The sequence below is a fragment of the Scardinius erythrophthalmus genome (genome assembly GCF_964197995.2).
Source record: "Scardinius erythrophthalmus genome assembly, chromosome: 3".
NCBI lineage: Eukaryota > Metazoa > Chordata > Actinopteri > Cypriniformes > Leuciscidae > Scardinius > Scardinius erythrophthalmus.
This window is the reverse complement of record NC_138223.1, coordinates 2,779,588-2,797,143: the sequence shown is the minus strand read 5'-3', so window position 1 is coordinate 2,797,143 and position 17,556 is coordinate 2,779,588. Positions and strand designations below refer to the sequence as shown.

Sequence of the window (17,556 nt, the reverse complement as noted above, 5' to 3'; positions counted from 1 at the left end):
AGTGTGAAGACTTTTTAATTGTCTTGTTCAGCTTCAGTTGCATCCAGGCTGTCAAACGGAACAAAATTATTCATTCAGCTTATGGAGGATCAAACACAGTTGTGTTGATAATATGTATAACAAACCTTTAAAAAAATATAACATTTAACATGTGAGTTTAGGAAAATTGATTAGCAAGTAAAAAACAACATTGATACAGTTCATATGGAATACAGTTAAAGAAAAATTCAATGCTGATGATGGCATTGTGGCAAACAGTGAGAGGAAATTCATGCTATTTCACGGAGGATGGGTGTCTGTAAATTTGTGAGAGAAACACACACTTTCAGTATCTTGTTTGCATGCTTTTTATACTGGTACGGAATGTATGACAAAATGTGAAATGTTTTCAGGCGCTGAATAGAACGCTCCACATGAACTCTTGCACTGGCAATAAGTCTGTTGTGGTTGATTTCCTCCATTGTGAACTGTCCGTTGACAAGGAATGTTGGGATGTTCAGTGAAACACCTGCAGGTAAAATGTCACGAATAGTGAAGCCCTTGTCAGCCATCACCATGTCACCTGCTTCTAGCTGTTGAAGTACTCCGCAGTCTGCTGTTATTGCTTTGTCCGATGTGCTTCCACCATACAGGTCACTGGCGAAGGTAATGAATCCATTAGGTGCCACACCAATCAGAGCCTTAAGCGTGGTACCTCCTTTGTAATGACTGTACAGATGACTTTGGGTGTCCAAACTTTCTGTGTTGGACACAGGTACTTCAGTACAGTCGAGCACAATCCGACAATTGGGAAATGGTTGGAAGCAATGTGGCAGGGAGGTTTGGTTCTTGAATCTGGAAGGAATTTTGTTTTCCATCATGCCGACATACAAAATGTCATACAGGGCACTGGAGATGGTGATAAAGATGTTGGTGACTGTGGCCCGGCAGCAGTTAAACCTCACAGAAAGGTCAACAAGACCACAATTCAGTCGGAGTTTCATCAAAGTCAAGAGCAGCTGATCGATTAAGGGCATTTTTTGGACGTTCCAATCAAAGTGATACTGGAGATCAAATTTGGAAAGAAGGGTCTCCAAAAATAAGACTGTGGCAGCATCTGGCAAGCCAGTGTAATAGTTGACTATGTCTGGGTGGGAGGATATTTGACTAAATGAAAATGTTTGTTTTTGTTTCTCCAATTCTTTCTTCAGTTTGTCATTTTCTTTTCTGAGCATCTTATTCTCAATTTCAAGCACCAAAACACTTGAACTACTTGGGGTCTTCTGAGCAGTGTCAAGGTGACTTGGGCCTGGTTCAGCTCCTCCTTCGTCCTCTACAGTCGCCGGGAGCATTTTCTTTTGCCGTTTGGTCGGCTGGCTGATGTGAGGAAAAGCCTTTCCCTCATTCCAGGCAAACCGTGTGGGCCCCGCTGCTTTGCCATGTGGAAAATGCCATCCACAGACCCTTGAGTTGTAGTTAGGTGTGAAATCTTTACGCCTGGATAAAAGAAAAAAACATTACATAAAGAACTCTGTGGCGATAAACAAAAAGAAGTAGGTTCTGCCAGTGCAGAACCCTTGTCCCTCTCACCCCTGTTCCACAAAAGCAACACAATTTGGCAACTGTATATACATAAATAGTGACTTTTATATTGTTAATGGCTTCATTCTCAAAAATGTAAATACTGACTTTATTCTGGTAAATTGTCACGTAAATCTAAAAAAAGGACTTGTAAACGACTTAATTCTGTAAAATATTACGTATATCTCGTAATTAATCTCGTTCATTCTTGTAAAATGTTTGTTTTTTGTAAAAAAGTTTAATATCTTACAATATGACTTTTCATAAATAACTAGCTAAGTTAGTTGATTCTCATAAATAACGACTTTAAACTCAGTCACATTAAACTAGTAAATGGCAACTTTATTCCCGTAAATAATGACTTTAATCTCGATTATTTTATGTGGCCCCACTCCATCGTTAACAGCAACAGGTAACGTTATCTCGGCTAACGTTTAGCGCAAATACTGGCGCTAGCCCGCACTTAAATGTATTTTTCATGGTTAGATATCCAGCTTACCGTATCAGTTTAAGCCATCTCCTCTTCTCGTTGTCATCCAAAAGAAAGCGGTAGTAACTAATCGTTTTATTGACATCATTTCTGTTGTTACAACTTGGGACACAGCACTGCACCATTCTAGCCCAATTCGGTTTGGACACGGAAGTGACGTATTTGGCTACGATGACGTAGGCACTAGCCATCCCCATAAGGGTTTTAAATACCCAACACCCATGCTAGAAGTACTGATCAACGCAGATCACCTGCATATAAAATATCCACACATTGCCGAAAAATACATCGAAAGAGGTGAGTTGGCTTTTTGAACACAGATCACTGATGCAGGGATTAAAGTTCTCCGTCGCTACGACGGATTTCCGTTAATTGCAGCAAATTATGACGGATTTCCGTTTTATTGCAGGGTTCCAGTCTGTCCTTAAAGTCTTAAATTCACTTTTCATAATTTTAAGTCCGTAAATAGGCTTTCATTTCTCAAATACTGTAATAAATGTCTTAATTTTAGTTTGAATAAGTCTTAAATTAAGGAAAGACGAGGTGTATTCACCCTGCTGAGGGGGATGTGATCAAAGCCTGGAGTGGAGCAAAAGCACGTTCCTCTCTCCACTCTAAGCACTCTGTAATCACTTCGCTCATGGTCCACTCCGGGTTTTTCAATTACCGCTCACGGAAAGAGCATGTCAGGCTACAGCTGAGCGCTGAGGTAGAACTATATGTGACACACTTATAATGCAGGTAGGGCTGGGCGATATATCTACCAGGCAGTGACATAAGTGTGCGCTGAAATAAAGTTTTTCACCTCAGAAAACTTTCTTGTCCTGTCAGCCGTTATCCTGTTCTCGTAGCGCACACTCAATTCCACGCGCAAATGTGGCGGCGCGCGCTGTATCGCCACTGATCAAGTGCAAAAGAAACTACGAGCATGCAACGCCGTTACGTTGTAAATTACACGAAATAAAAGTAATGCAGGTATGATTTTCATTCTGTTCACCAGGAGCAGTTTCCATTTTTTATTAACAGTTATTGTTAATATTGTGTATTCACCATGGTAACTGTCGTGTCATTAACCCCAAAATGCCACTATTTTTCTTTGTGATATTTTTTATATTTTTAAATGACTGTAGTGGCTCATACCAACATTGTATTAACAAAAACTAGTTTGGGACTGCTATTTAATAGCTTTAGCATAGGCCTAATGTTTATTTATTAGTACTAGTCTTTACTATTAGTCATATTCTTACAATTTATGTTAAGTAAAGGGGAAAAGTACTTGTGTGTGTTAACAAATTTTGTATAAACGTGTTATAATTTGCCTATATATATATATATATATATATTATATATAGGCAATTTATAACACGTTTACACAAAATTTGTTAACACACACAAGTAGGCTACTTTTCCCCTTTACTTAACGAAAATTTAAGTAAAGGGGAAGGCTTAGTGAAATGGGGGGAGAATGGCAAGCCTTTTAGTTCGTGGACTAAAAAAAATCAAACAGCCAGGTACATGTCTTTGCACAGTATGTCATAGGAGACTTCAATATGGCAATAATGGCAAAAAAAGTGCTAGGTCGCCATCAATCAGAAGCAAGTCACAATGCTACCATTCATGCTCTACAGTATGCTCCCTGCCTGGTTTTCATTGATTAAAATAGCTTTTAAAATACGCCTACTGGCAATATTACAGCGGCTTTAAACATCTCCCCTTAAAATGCTATTGGTCTCGACTATTTAAAAAGTTAAAGGAATATGATATGACTTGGCCTAAAAAAAAAATTCAGTCATAAGAATTTTTTTCACTTTAATCCCTGCTGATGACTGGTGATGTTTTACTAAACACTGGAAATGTATTGCTTGCTTGAGCTACAGAGCTGTAGTAGTACTGGAAGGTTATGGACACAGTAAGATCGATAACAAGAACGATGTGGAAATAACATTGCTTGGAAAACATATAAAGCTCTGACACATGAAGTGATAGTAAAATGATAACTGTCAAACCTTGATGACGAATGAGCAAAGTGTAAAACACGGGACTGATAATGAATGTTAGCAGTGATTAAATGTTCATGTCATAGTAACAGCAACAAATTAACAGAAACTGCAACTGCAATTTAACAGTAAATATGCCTTTTTTTCATCAAAAGGCTGCCTGACAGAGAACCTGCCATACCTGATGTGGAAGAAGGAAGAAGCCAAAAAAGTAAGAAAAATAGATGGTTTTTGTTTTTTGTTTTTGTTTAATCAATTCAGGCCGTTAAATCAAAAAGACATTATTTGAGATAGAACAGACTAAGACCTGCCAACCTGTACGCATTTGACCTCAAAGTACGCTGGTACGATTTGGCTTTAGTTGTTATTGTAGCTCAAACAGTAGAGCGTTGGCGCTAGCAACGCCAAAGGTCATGGGTTCGATTCCCAGGGAAAGCAAGAACTGATAAAATGTAAAATGTGTACCTTGAATGTAATGTAAGTCGCTTTGGATAAAAGCGTCTGCCAAATGCATAAATGTAAATGTAAATGTAAAATGTAAATGTCACTCTAAACTACGCAAAAACCTGGTGCACGCGCTGTACTCAAATCAGTTCGACCGATCATAGCGCTGGTTCATTCCCCAAATAGCAATCCAGGATGATTGACAAATGTGTAGAATATAAGAATATAAACCGCACTAAGGATTGATGAGCTGCCGGGTTCATGAATATTAATCACTGCATTTGCTGATTTCGCTCAAACTGATTTGCTGAAATCAAAACGATGAGATTGCTGTTTGCGCATTAGTTTCTTGCTCATAAAGGCTGAATAATTTAAATGAACAGCATTATTTTTACAGGACAATACAAATAATATCGTTTACATGTAGCACGTCAATGGACTACTTGCACAACTACTTCTGCGTTCTAGTTAGTACACATCGGGAGTTTCCGGTTAGAGCGTTCAGTGCACCTCCACACATGAAAATGCAGATTATAATCGCTATGTTTTATAGCTGTCAATTGATTAAAACAGTGAATAATGATCTCTCTATTAATTATCTTGAGCCTGCTGAAATGTTCCTATAAATATATTTTCTTTCCAACTGTGCATTTGCAAATAAGAACACGCCATCGGTGGACGCAGATCCTGCAGATCATGAGTCGGTGTGTGAGCCAGGTCCCTCCAGGATCAAGCAAACGCCGGACGCAGATAATGACTGGGGGTGTTTGCCAGGCCAGGTCCAGTAGATCTGGAGTTTCTGTGGTTCCCAGGTCCCTCCAGGATCAAGCAAATGCCGGACGCAGTAGATCCAGTAGATCTGGAGTCTCTGTGATTCCCAGGTCCCTCCAGGATCAAGAGCTGCCGCCTGTGCCAGATCTCTCCAGTTTAGATGACAGTGAGTTATTATTACTTTGGTTCATGTTATTTCTGTCATTTTATATGTTCTATTATTTTTGTTATTACTTTCGGTTATAAATATGATTTGACATCGCATTAAGGAAGGTCCGTGTACTTTTTGATCATTTCATTTCCTGTTTGGAATGGAATAACGAGAAATGAAAACAAGCTTGTTTATTCGTTTTTTAGTTTAGTTTAAAAAACGAAAAATGAGATTTTGGCTCAATTTTAAATTTTTTGTTAGTGGTTTACAAATCGGTTTATGGGCTCGATATTTCATTTGCACACGTGGGCGGCGCTGAAACGCCCCTTTCATCTGATTGGTCAAACCGCTCCGCCTTCAGTAAGCTACGAGCTTTTCTTTCTGTACAGGCAGAATAAGAGTCAGTACGAGTGCGGCACAGACAAATCATACACTAATAAAATAATATGTCTGAAACCACCTCACTGACTGTTAAATACGCACAATATTAAGCAGAATATGTTGCTGCTCACGTAATTCGTGCTGCTGCGACTTGCAAGCGACCCCAATAATAGCCACAGTAGGCTATAGGCTATGACAGATTATTTTAGCATGATATATTTCCCATTGATAAATACAGTGCAAATAGTCCCGTCACTTTGGATAAAAGGGAAGTGAAAAAAAAAATCAAATAATAGGCATGATGTCTGTAACATGTCCGTAGATGACCTACCCATAACTGTTACATTAGAGTTAGTTATAACACAGTTACAGTATAAAAAATATGTCTAAACTTCCCATAAAACATGAAAACGCAACAACCCAATGGGAATATAGCCTACTGCTGTGTAAAACATCTGTTCAGAATCTGTAATCACACCATTCCAATACGAATATAGCACCGGGAGACGTCTGGAATAACTGCATTGATCAAAACGCATTTTTAAGACAGCAAATTTTACATTAGGCTCATATTCAGAATAATATGATAATTTATTCAGAATAATATACTTCTCATATAACGCCAATGGCCGCACAAATGGGCTTCCTTTGTGAAATATAGCAGACCACCATTTTAAATAACAGTTTAAAAAAGATGGTCTGTGATAGATAGATGGCATTTATTTGTCATTTAAACTGATGCAAACAGGGAAAGAGAGTAGAAAACACTTATTATCCTGTCGTCCCCTCTAGTGGACAGCATTAAGTATTACGGCCTTCATTGCTCAGATAACGCAAGTCAATGGATTTTTTGGGAAAGTCAGTCTGACCAGTTACTAGTTAGAAAATATATAAGCGAGTCAGACCAGTCTGAACGTCTGAGCTGAGTTTGGTGATGCATTTAAGTTCTATTTCTCATAATAATAATAATACATAATAATAATGTTTAAATATCTGCTGGCTTTTTCAAGCCAACATAATAAAGAAAACTCAGAGAAACATCGACCATTTCAGTATGTAATAAAAACTGTATTAGTTTTATAATAAAACTAATAACATTTTAAAGGTATGCCGTGCTCTTCAACCAACATGATTTAATTAATCCCAAACCCTGCTAATTTTGTCAGTTGGCCTATTAATGTAGGCTACGTTCACTTCTAGCTTCTCTCTTTTCTGTCTCTTTCTTTTCATGTGAACGGAGTAGGCTACACATCATAAATATAATCTTTATTTCTATTCAATTTTCAAAATTATTTATACGCCACACACGCCTACCTGCCCTTTGATGTAAATGGTAAATGTTACGGACATTCATCGATTTTTATTTCCACTTCCCTTTTATCCAAAGAGACGGGACTATATGCACTGTATGTATCAAAAGGAAATATATAATGCTAAAATAATCTGTCATATACTGTGGCTCACAATAATGGGGTCGCTTGCAGCACGAAATACGTGAGCAGCAACATATTCTGCTTAATATTGTGCGTATTTAACAGTCAGTGAGTGGTGGTTTCAGACATATTATTTTATTAGTGTATGATTTGTCTGTGCCGCACTCGTACTGACTCTTATTCTGCCTGTACAGAAAGAAAAGCTCGTAGCTTACTGAAGGCGGAGCGGTTTGACCAATCAGATGAAAGGGGCGTTTCAGCGCCGCCCATGTGTGCAAATGAAATAGAGCCCATAAACCGATTTGTAAACCACTAACGAAAAATGAAAAATAGAGCCAAAATCTCATTTTTCGTTTTTTTAAACTAAACTAAAAAACTAATAAACGAGCTTGTTTTCATTTCTCGTTATTCCATTCCAAACAGGAAATGAAATGATCAAAAAGTACACGGACCAAGGAACTGCTTAACAATCTGAAAATGACTGACGTTCTCAACTACAATTCAGAGTTGTCTGAACTACAGAAATCTGTTTAGAGTTATCTTAATGAATAATGCAACAAGGACGAAGCATGAACAACTGCGTTGTTTGTTTATTCAGAATGGAATGGATCGCAAAGCCTGGTTTTCACATTCATTCCCTGTGAAGTCTTGTGCGTGTGACACTGCATTTCTGAGCGTTTCCACTGTTTTTCACGTTCCTGGTTTTTGTTATCTGCCTGTGTCCTGGTTTTCCCGTTCCTGTCTCACCCTCTGGATTTGTTTGTCTTTGTTTGGACTGATTACCCTGTGCTTTTGACCACTGCAACAATACAGCACAATACAGCACAGCCGAGCCGGCCCGGAGTGATGCGTGCGACTGGAGGAGACGCTGCGCATGACGTGACGTATTGCATTTTGTATCTTTGTAGCCTAACTTGTGCAACTTTGTACACATTTGTTACTTAGGCCTACTTTGCTTAAGATGTGTGTGTGTGTGTGTGTATATATATATATATATGAAGAGTTCAGATGCAAAAGCCTCTAAATGCCATCTGAAATTTTCATATAGAATGATAATTTTTATCAAGCTCGTATATTTAAGTTCAGTAATTTCACTTAAATGATAATTAATAGGTAATCTTCATTGCCATTTAAGTGAAATTATTGAATTTAAATATACGAGCTTGATAAAAATGATCATTTTATAAGAAAATTTCAGATGGCATTTAGAGGCTTTTGCATCTGAACTCTTCATATATATATATATATATATATATATATATATATATATATATATATATATATAATATTTCTGATTATTGCATAGCTTTCTCCCCACCCAAATGACCCTTCGCTAAGCCCCGCCCTCCCTTAGTTACTGTTGCTACGCCTGACAAGCTTTCGCGCCTGGCACGTCTATTACTGTATGTATGCATATAAATCAAACAGCTTACCCATAAGTCTTGTGGAATAAACACAAGACATTACCCTGACCACTTTGCAATGATAAGTCAAGTCATCTTCATTTATATAGCGCTTTTAACTATGTAGATTGTTTCAAAGCAGCTTTACAGAGATAAGCGTATAATTTATGGTAACAGAGATTGTTTTGGCTTTATAGCGGTTCTTTAATAAAGTTATTTTCCAGCTAAAGTTATTTTTGATTGATTCGCTTCCATCGCAACGATCATTTGCTATTAAATTAGGGTCCGCTAGGACGACACCATTCTCTCTACACAGACTTTAAACGCGAACCTGTGAGAAACGCTGATGGCGTTCACATGCACATTAAGAATTGGTTCTATAGTTATGTGCGTTTCAATATATGTGCGCAGGTTTGTAATTCCCTACAAACCAAGCCTGAACAAAGTACTGGCCTTTCCTTATAAATTTAGATACAGAATTTTATTTTATCACTTCGGGGTAAGTACGCGAAACGAAATTCCCGAAAACGCTTTATCTGTAGAGTGGTAAAAGGATCCTCCATAGGGAGAGGCTGAAGAGGGTTGAAGAGGCTGAACTAATATATGCAGCCTAACATTGAATTATAGAAGTCTATAATGTATGATGTGAATGCTAGGTCAAAGAGATGTGTCTTTAATCTGGCTTTGAACTGACAGAGTGTGTCTGCTTCCCGGACAATGGTAGGAAGACTGTTCCAAAGTTTTGGCGCTAAATAGGAGAAGGATCTACCGCCAACGGTCGATTTTGATATTCTAGGTATTATTAACTGGCCGGAATTTTGAGATCGCAATAGACGTGAAGGACTATAATGCGTTAAGAGATCGCTCAAGTACTGCGGAGCTAAACCATTTAGTGCTTTGTAAGTAATCAGCAATATTTAAAAATGTATGCGATGTTTAATAGGCAGCCAGTGCAGTGTTGACAGAACCGGGCTAATATGGTCATACTTCCTGCTTCTGGTAAGACTCGAGCTGCTGCGTTTTGAACTAGCTGTAGTTTGTTTATTAAGCGTGCAGGGCAACCACCCAGTAGAGCATTACAATAATCTAGCCTTGAGGTCATGAACGCATGAACTAATTGTTCCGCATTTGTCAATGAGAGCATATGGCATAATTCAGACATATTTTTAAGATGGAAAAATGTGGTTTTACAGATACTAGACACGTGACTTTCAAATGAAAGATTGGTATCAAAGAGCACACCCAGGTCCCTAACCGATGACGAAGACTTGACAGAGCAGCCATCAAGTGTTAGACAGTATTCTAGGTTAACACGTGAGGAAGTTTTTTGTCCAATAATTAGAATTTCTGTTTTTTCAGAGTTAAGTAGTGGGAAATTACAAGTCATCCAATTTTTTATATCAGCTTTGCATTCCATTAAACTTGTGAATTGGTAAGTTTCGTCTGGGCGTGAAGAAATATAGAGCTGAGTATCGTCGGCATAACAGTGAAAACTACAGGCAAAAGAATGTTAATTAATGCTTTAAAAGCAACTGTTGTGCTAAAATTGACTTATTGTGTATAAAATAAATATATCTGCAGAGGAGCTGTATCAGAGACGTGTTGAAAAAGCAGACATTTTTAATTTCTGTCATTTTTTTTTCACATATACTGGGTGTATTTAATATCTTAAACACAAATACTGACAATTTGTATGTATGATTTATGTATGTATTTACTTATTTATTTAATGAGTGTGGCTCATAAACTGTGGTCTGGCTCATGGGGGGGCGGCGCCCTAGCGCCCTCTATTGGCCAGCCGCCCCTGGGTAAAAGATTCCCACCCCCTAGCGCGCTTTCATGGTCTCAGTTAACTCATTAACGCTTATACACTGGCCGGGAAGCCGGTCGTGGCCAGGTCGGGTTCATTCACAACTTGCGCCATGATGTCATTTTGGAATGATATGCTAAAGCGTTACCTGCGGTGTCAATCCCCCTCCTTCCAGCCACCAATCAACACGCCCCTCATTTGCATTATTAAAATGACTGTCCACGACAGCCAAAATATCGCATCAGATCTCGCGAGACAATAATGCCTTCAGAAATAAGGGTCTGAGGAGCTCTGTGTTTATTTTTTTTCCACGTTTATTTTTTAGAAGGGCCTGAAAGACTATAATAGAGCATTGGGTATCCAAGGTAATACTAGGTTATGACTCCTTTAATATTGGTAACATATGATAAGCCTCAAAGGTGATATATATTTGACATATGGGGAGAGAGATGTGGAAGGCCTATACTTCATGTTAAACATAAATATATAGCAGCAAAGACAACGTCGGCAGTGTTGACGGCAAAATAGGCTATAAAATATTTCGTTCTGTATTGAGAGGTGTAGTATTTGAAAATCGATAATATTTTTTTTTTTAAATTACATTTAACCTAGAGACTTTCAAACATCAAAATGTCATTTATTAATATGTATTCGTGTCAAAATGACACAGAAACATCTTATCCTATTCTATTTTGCCTGGAAACGCTTCCAACACGCTTGAAAAATAGGCGTCGGTTCTATTTCTAGCATGCACGTGTTTTCCACGCGGCTCGTGCGCGCGTCACGCAGGCAGTGTGCAAGCTCTAACCTGTTAAAGGGATAGTTCGCCCCAAAATGATATTTAAGCCATGATTTACTCACCCTCAAGCCGTTCGAGATGCATACGTCAATCTTTTTTCAGACGAACACATTTTCAGTTATTTTAGAAAATGTCTTAGATCTTTCAGTGGTTATAATGTGAAGCAATGGGGTCCAGCTGATTCAAGTCGGAAAATGAACATGCATCCTTCTCAAAAATAATCCATCCGGCTCCAGGGGGATAAACGAAGGCCTTCTGAGGGTAATCCGTGCGGTTTTGTCGTAAAAATATACATATTTAAAACTTTATAAACTAAAATAACTGGCTTCCGGTGGCGGTCGGTGCGCGTTCACAGAGATGAATGCTGGCGTATGACGTAGCGTAAGCGTCGCGACGTAGAACGAACGTTGAGTTTTGTTTTGCTCTGCTCTCTGGCTCCGCTGTCACGTTCGTTCTGCGTCACGACGCATTCATCTTTGTGAACGCGCACCGACCGCCACCGGAAGCCAGCTATTTTAGTTTATAAAGTTTTAAATTTGTATATTTTTACGACAAAACCGCACGGATTATCCTCAGAAGGGAGCCGAAATAAAAACAGACACGCCACGCAGCTGAGACGCCACGCATCCAGTGTGTCGCCGGCCTTACAAATCTGGAACGCGGACATTCTTAGAAGTATCGATACTAATAAATTTAGCAATCTTCACGTTTTTAATTTCTGAGAATCGCAATACTTTTGAAGTATCGGGGCACCGTGCAACACTACACTGGAGCACTGTCTATGAGCAGAATAGCGTCTGCGATTGTGGTATTCTGTTCTTGGGTCTTATAAGGAACACAGCAGTCATTTTGATGTTCCTAAATCCGAACCGCTGAAGACACAGTGGCTGAGTTTTGTTTTTGGGAATATGCCCTACACATGCAATTAAACGGCGTGCTGAAAACAGAGCTGTTTTTGACCAGGTTAAATGAGTGTTTTCTTACAATACTAATGAGAGTTTTTAATTAAAGTATATTACAAACTTTTCATTTAGACCCTAAAGAATCATATTAGCTTGTACAAAAATGGCATTATATGAACCCTTTAATCGTCCACGATCGAATATTGTGATATCGCTCACCCCCAAGTGTCCCACTGTTATTTCATACAGGTGAGTAATGATTTGTATTAATGTTACCTGTCAGGATGTTCTGCGCAGACACATCTGTTGAGCTGCTGCGATCCATTCCTTCGGGGAAAGTTGCATGCATGATGTTTACTTTCTGAATGTTGCCTAACATCAGAAACATTAATCAGAGAGGTAATACTAGAGACACATTTCGTTCTTGTTTTTGGTCTCACCTTTGGGCAAGTCTGTATTTTTCCCAAGAAGACCTTTTCCTTCGACCATCTCCTTCAGCACTCTGTATAAGCCTTCATATATTTCCATTAAAGCGTGAATTCTCCAAACTCCACTTGATTCACAATCGCCTCTTCCTGTAAGCAGTAAGTTTTCAGTTTTTAGAAAACGCTCTTATTTGGAAGGACAACAACTATCTTCTCTTTGAAGGCTTTTTAAACCACTTATGATGTAAGATGCCATCTAAGGTGATCCACCGAGGCGCTCTGGGATTAGTTTTCCGACGAAGATCCCGGCATTCTGTCAAAGTTTTCAGAAGACAGTTGATTAGTCACGTTTGTACTTGTAGACACTCATAAACAGATTTTGAGAAATGTAGTTAATGTAAGGTATCATGAAAAACACAGCATTTCTTGCTGTTACTGTGATATTCTCTGGATTCCCATGAATATTTCTTCATTGCTAAACATTCATTGTCAATCCGCTGTTTTACACTTTTGCTTATCATTGGCACTAATAATTTTACTGAGCTCTATATATTAGAAATGTTATTTCCATTTCGTTCTTGTTGTTGGTCTCACCTTTGGACACCTTTGATTTCCTTGGGGACCATTTTTCTATTCGTAAGACCAGGAGTTTCAGCAGTTTGTGTATGTTTTCAATCATATCCCTCTCAATCTCTATTCTGCCAAACGCAGAACGTGGTTCATAAGCACCTGTAAGAATACATTTCCAGTGTTTAGTAAAACATCATCAAACACATCAACAGGGAACCGTGTGCGAGAAGTCGACTCACATGTTCTGCCGGTTTCGTCGGCAGAACTCCAACAAGATCATGCTGTGATCATGATGTGGATCTTCCAGAACCAGGACGTCTTGATCTTTCAGGATATACATCCCATATAACTGTCTGATGTGTGGGCTAGTTGGAGGATATTGCAACATGTGCATTGCAGCTGCCTCTTGACTCATAGGAAAGGGAAAATCAGGCTAAAGAAAAGAGATTGACAGAAGGTTAGTTGACTCCTAACTAATCTCTAATCTCCTTAACTAAACGCTTATATCTTATACTGTCTTCATACAGGTGTATCAATTACCAAATTACAATTTAATAAAACGATTATTGGAGAATTTCATGAAGAATAAAGTTGTCAACTTACCAATTTCACCAGCTTCTCAGACCATCTCTTTTCAATACAACGGATGATCACCTAAAAAATGAAGAAAATTGTTGCAAACGTAAGTAATCTGATCCATTTTTGTTAGTGCGCATGGTAATCTACAATCTTTACATTTATTTACAAAAAAAACTGTAAACACTGATTTTTATGTCGGGACTGAAAGACTAAAGATAAAAGGAAACAAGAGGGGAAATTTTAAGCAACGTACTTGTTTGTTATCCGAGAGTCGAAATCCCATATAATCCCTGCGATTGCATCTGGATTGCACAATCCATCCCACCTCATAAAGAGCTTTAAAGGATTCTGAAAAACGCACATTAGCATGTTAATTTACAGCATGTGACTGGATTTCAGCAGCAAACACACCTGAGATCAGGTGAGGAACCAACAGGAGAAGAGATTAAACTAAAGCCAGAAGCATCAGGCTGAAATGGAGATGAATCAGAGTGATAATAATAAACACTCACTGTCTGTCTGTATGAAGTTGAGCGGGACTGTGGAGCTGTTGGCCTGGACTCGAGAGGGGTGGGTCTGTCGGCCTGGACTTGAGCTGGGCGGGTCTGTCCGCTCGACACTGGGTGTGTGTGGAAGCTCCTGCGATGGCACAAAAGCACATTTTTGGAAGAGACGTTTCCCCGAATTCCAGATTCTCAAGACGGCAGCACAGAACTTCATCCATCTAGATTGCTTTTCTGCAAACAACAATATTGATTAGAAACATGAGTTTTATTAGCAAAGTGCAAACAGCTGCTTTATGTTGCAAGTACAAAACAAATGGGGGAAAAAAATTGTGGAGGTCAAGAATGCATGAACTAACTTTTCTGCATCAGAAACAGATAGCATGTTACGTAGCTTGGCAATGTTTCTAAGGTGGAAAAAGGCTGTTCTTGTAACATGAAATATGATTTTCAAAAGACAAGTTGCGGTCTAATATAACACCCAGGTCTTTTACTGTAGAGGATAAAGTAACAGGACACCCTTCTAAATTAAAGTTGTATTGTAAGAGGTTTTGTGGGCAGTTTTTTGGACTAATAAGTAATACCTCCGTTTTATCTGAATTTAATAGCAGAAAATTACATGTCATCCAGTATTTTATATCTTTAACACACTCTGTTAATTTAGATAATTTATTGTTTTCATCGGGTCGTGATGAAATATATAATTGAGTGTCATCAGCATAACAGTGGAAATTAATTCCATGTTTTCTTATAATATTACCAAGTGGTAGCATATATATTGAGAATAGCAGAGGGCCTAACACAGATCCTTGCGGTACACCGTAGTTTACTGACGTTATCTTCGATTTTTCCCCATTTACGTAGACAAAATGGTAACGGTCTGATAAGTACGATCTAAACCAGTTTAATGCCTGTCCCTGAACACCAGTGTAGTTTTGTTGTCGGTCTAAGAGTGTTTTGTGATCTATAGTGTCGAACGCAGCACTAAGATCGAGTAAAACTAGTATTGAGATAAAGCCTTGGTCAAAAGCTAGAAGTAAATCATTTGTGATTTTAACGAGCGCAGTTTCTGTGCTATGATGCGGTCTGAATCCTGACTGAAATTTTTCATAGATATCATTTTCTTGCAAGAAAGAGCACAGTTGAGCGAACACCACTTTTTCTAGAATTTTAGACATAAATGGAAGATTTGAAATGGGTCTGTAATTTGCTAGGTTATTATGATCTAATTGTGGTTTCTTAATGAGAGGTTTTAGAACTGCCAACTTGAATATTCTTGGAACATGACCTAAGGATAAAGATGAGTTAATAATATTGAGAAGAGGCTCTTCCACTACAGGTAACACTTGTTTCAGTAGTTTAGTGGGTATAGGATCTAATAAACACGTTGTTGGTTTAGATGCAATGATAAGTTTATTTAGCTCTTCCTGTCCTATAGTTGCAAAGCGCTGTAATTGTTCTTGCAGGGTGATAATTGAGGCTGAATCATAAGACACCATTAAAGATTGTACATTTTAGGGATGGGCATTTTTCAAAAATATTGCATTCGAATAATCGGGCTCATAAAATTCAAATATTCGAATATTCGTTTATTTAAATGACGTTTAACGAAAAAGACGTTATTTTTTACGTTTTTTTTTTGTCACCATTTCTGAAGAAGCTTACGATTAGGCAATATACACAACAAGCTTGCAATATACACAACAATCGTACAATATACTGTATGTTAAAGTTTTCTTTTAATTGAAAACATTAAACAGTAGGCCTATGTGTAAACAAAAAAATATAAAGAACAAAAGGATAAGCTCAAGCAGCGCGAACGGAAAAAACGCCTAATAAAGCAGAGTAGCAGATTGCGCCAGTTATTGTACAGAACGTTACACATACACTCAAATCAGCATATAATTATCGTGTTTATATTGTTTCACATTTATGTTGAGAAAAACAATAATATCCACATGGAGGGGTGCCGCCAGCAATTTATGCTCGAGTGAGAAAACGCGCTGGCTGACAGACAAAAGAGAAACAAAGATAACGGTGATCTAGTTCTAAGTTCAGGAGCGGGAATTTTCTTAGCAATGTTAAAACCAGTGGCGTGGCGTGGGGAAAATTTCTGAGGAAGCCAATTAAGACACAACCTCTAAGCTGTGTGTTTTAAGGGGTGGGGGCAGAAAATCATACGTTACCATTTATATGTTGCTATTTGGATGAACTATTAGAGCACCCAGCATCATCTTACCGGGACTACGCTTGTTACAATCCAACACTTTGAGCACGGACGCGCTCTCTCTCTCTCTCTCTCTCTCTCTCTGTCTCTCTCTCTCTCTCACACACACACAGTCAGTCCTCTTAAACATCTTTCATGGTGTTTTTTATTAAAACATTCGCAGATAGGAAACGCCAACGGTAAGCAACAAGAAGATAACCTTTTTCATTTAATACACCCTTAAAGAGCAACTTGCAGGTTAGAAGACCCAACAAGTCAATGTATAGAAAAATAATGTAGGAACTAGATTTTCTTTAAAAAAAACTTATAAATATGCTACAGTGGCTTCTGGAGTCGTTTTTGTGAGAAAATTTTACTTCCGCATCTGAAAATGGGCGTGACGAGCGAGAGTCGTGACGTAGCACGAGGGAGAGCGGTCGATTCACACAACAGGGAAATATGGATTGCAATGACATTTCGGACGCTGAGGAAATTGTTTACGGACCACAGCCATACAATTATGAGCCTGCTAGGCTGCCAAGAGTGCAGGGACAGGCCAGGATTAATGTTAGACAGAACATATTGGAACTTACAATAACAGAAACTAAGCTTTGATCAGGCGTTTGTCATGCTCATTAATATCCGCCCAGACTAACGTTACGTGATATAACTTAGCAGTTTCTCATGGAGAGACAGAGAGATATTTATTCCTGATCCATTTTTTGTTCCATAGGTGCTTGTGTGGGAAATGCGAGGCAATGTTTACAGCTGAGGAAAGTCAGTGTTGCAGGGAGGTGGATGCATACTGGGCCTTAGTGGAAAATGCCAAACTTCCATGGTTGCAGTTAGTGTTACTACAGTAAAGCCATGGTGAATGTTGCTGATCTATGGACACTGGATAGTTTGTTCATTCATTGCACAATGTTTATTCCTGGTTTTCACGTCAGCGCTGTTTGATTCGTTAATAACGGAGAAATGTGAATATTTCTCACTAGATCTCGCAGCGATGTTATTACTTCAGTGGCAAATTCTTTATTTACTGGATCCCTCGCAGTTAGGCTACAGTGTTGCTTGATCAGGCTCGCGCTGCACTGGTCCAAACTGATAAACGGTCCACACAAACACAATAACG

General features: G+C 38.6%; 1 protein-coding gene across 2 annotated transcripts; it reads right to left on the bottom strand.

Moving 5' to 3' along the window:
* Positions 1-5: 5 nt before the first annotated feature.
* On the bottom strand, positions 6-12,820 carry LOC308688383 (uncharacterized protein). 2 transcript variants are annotated; one of them, XM_081361399.1, is made up of 3 exons: positions 12,582-12,820; positions 12,418-12,513; positions 6-1,476 (listed from the first exon to the last, which is right to left on the bottom strand). In XM_081361399.1, exons 1-3 carry the CDS (start codon positions 12,667-12,669, stop codon positions 1,313-1,315), a joined length of 348 nt encoding a protein of 115 aa, XP_081217525.1. In that variant the 5' UTR covers positions 12,670-12,820; the 3' UTR covers positions 6-1,312. The 2 variants fall into 2 exon arrangements, with proteins under 2 accessions (XP_081217525.1, XP_081217524.1); XM_081361398.1 differs by having other exon boundaries at positions 12,418-12,820.
* Between the last annotated feature and the right edge of the window lie 4,736 nt (positions 12,821-17,556).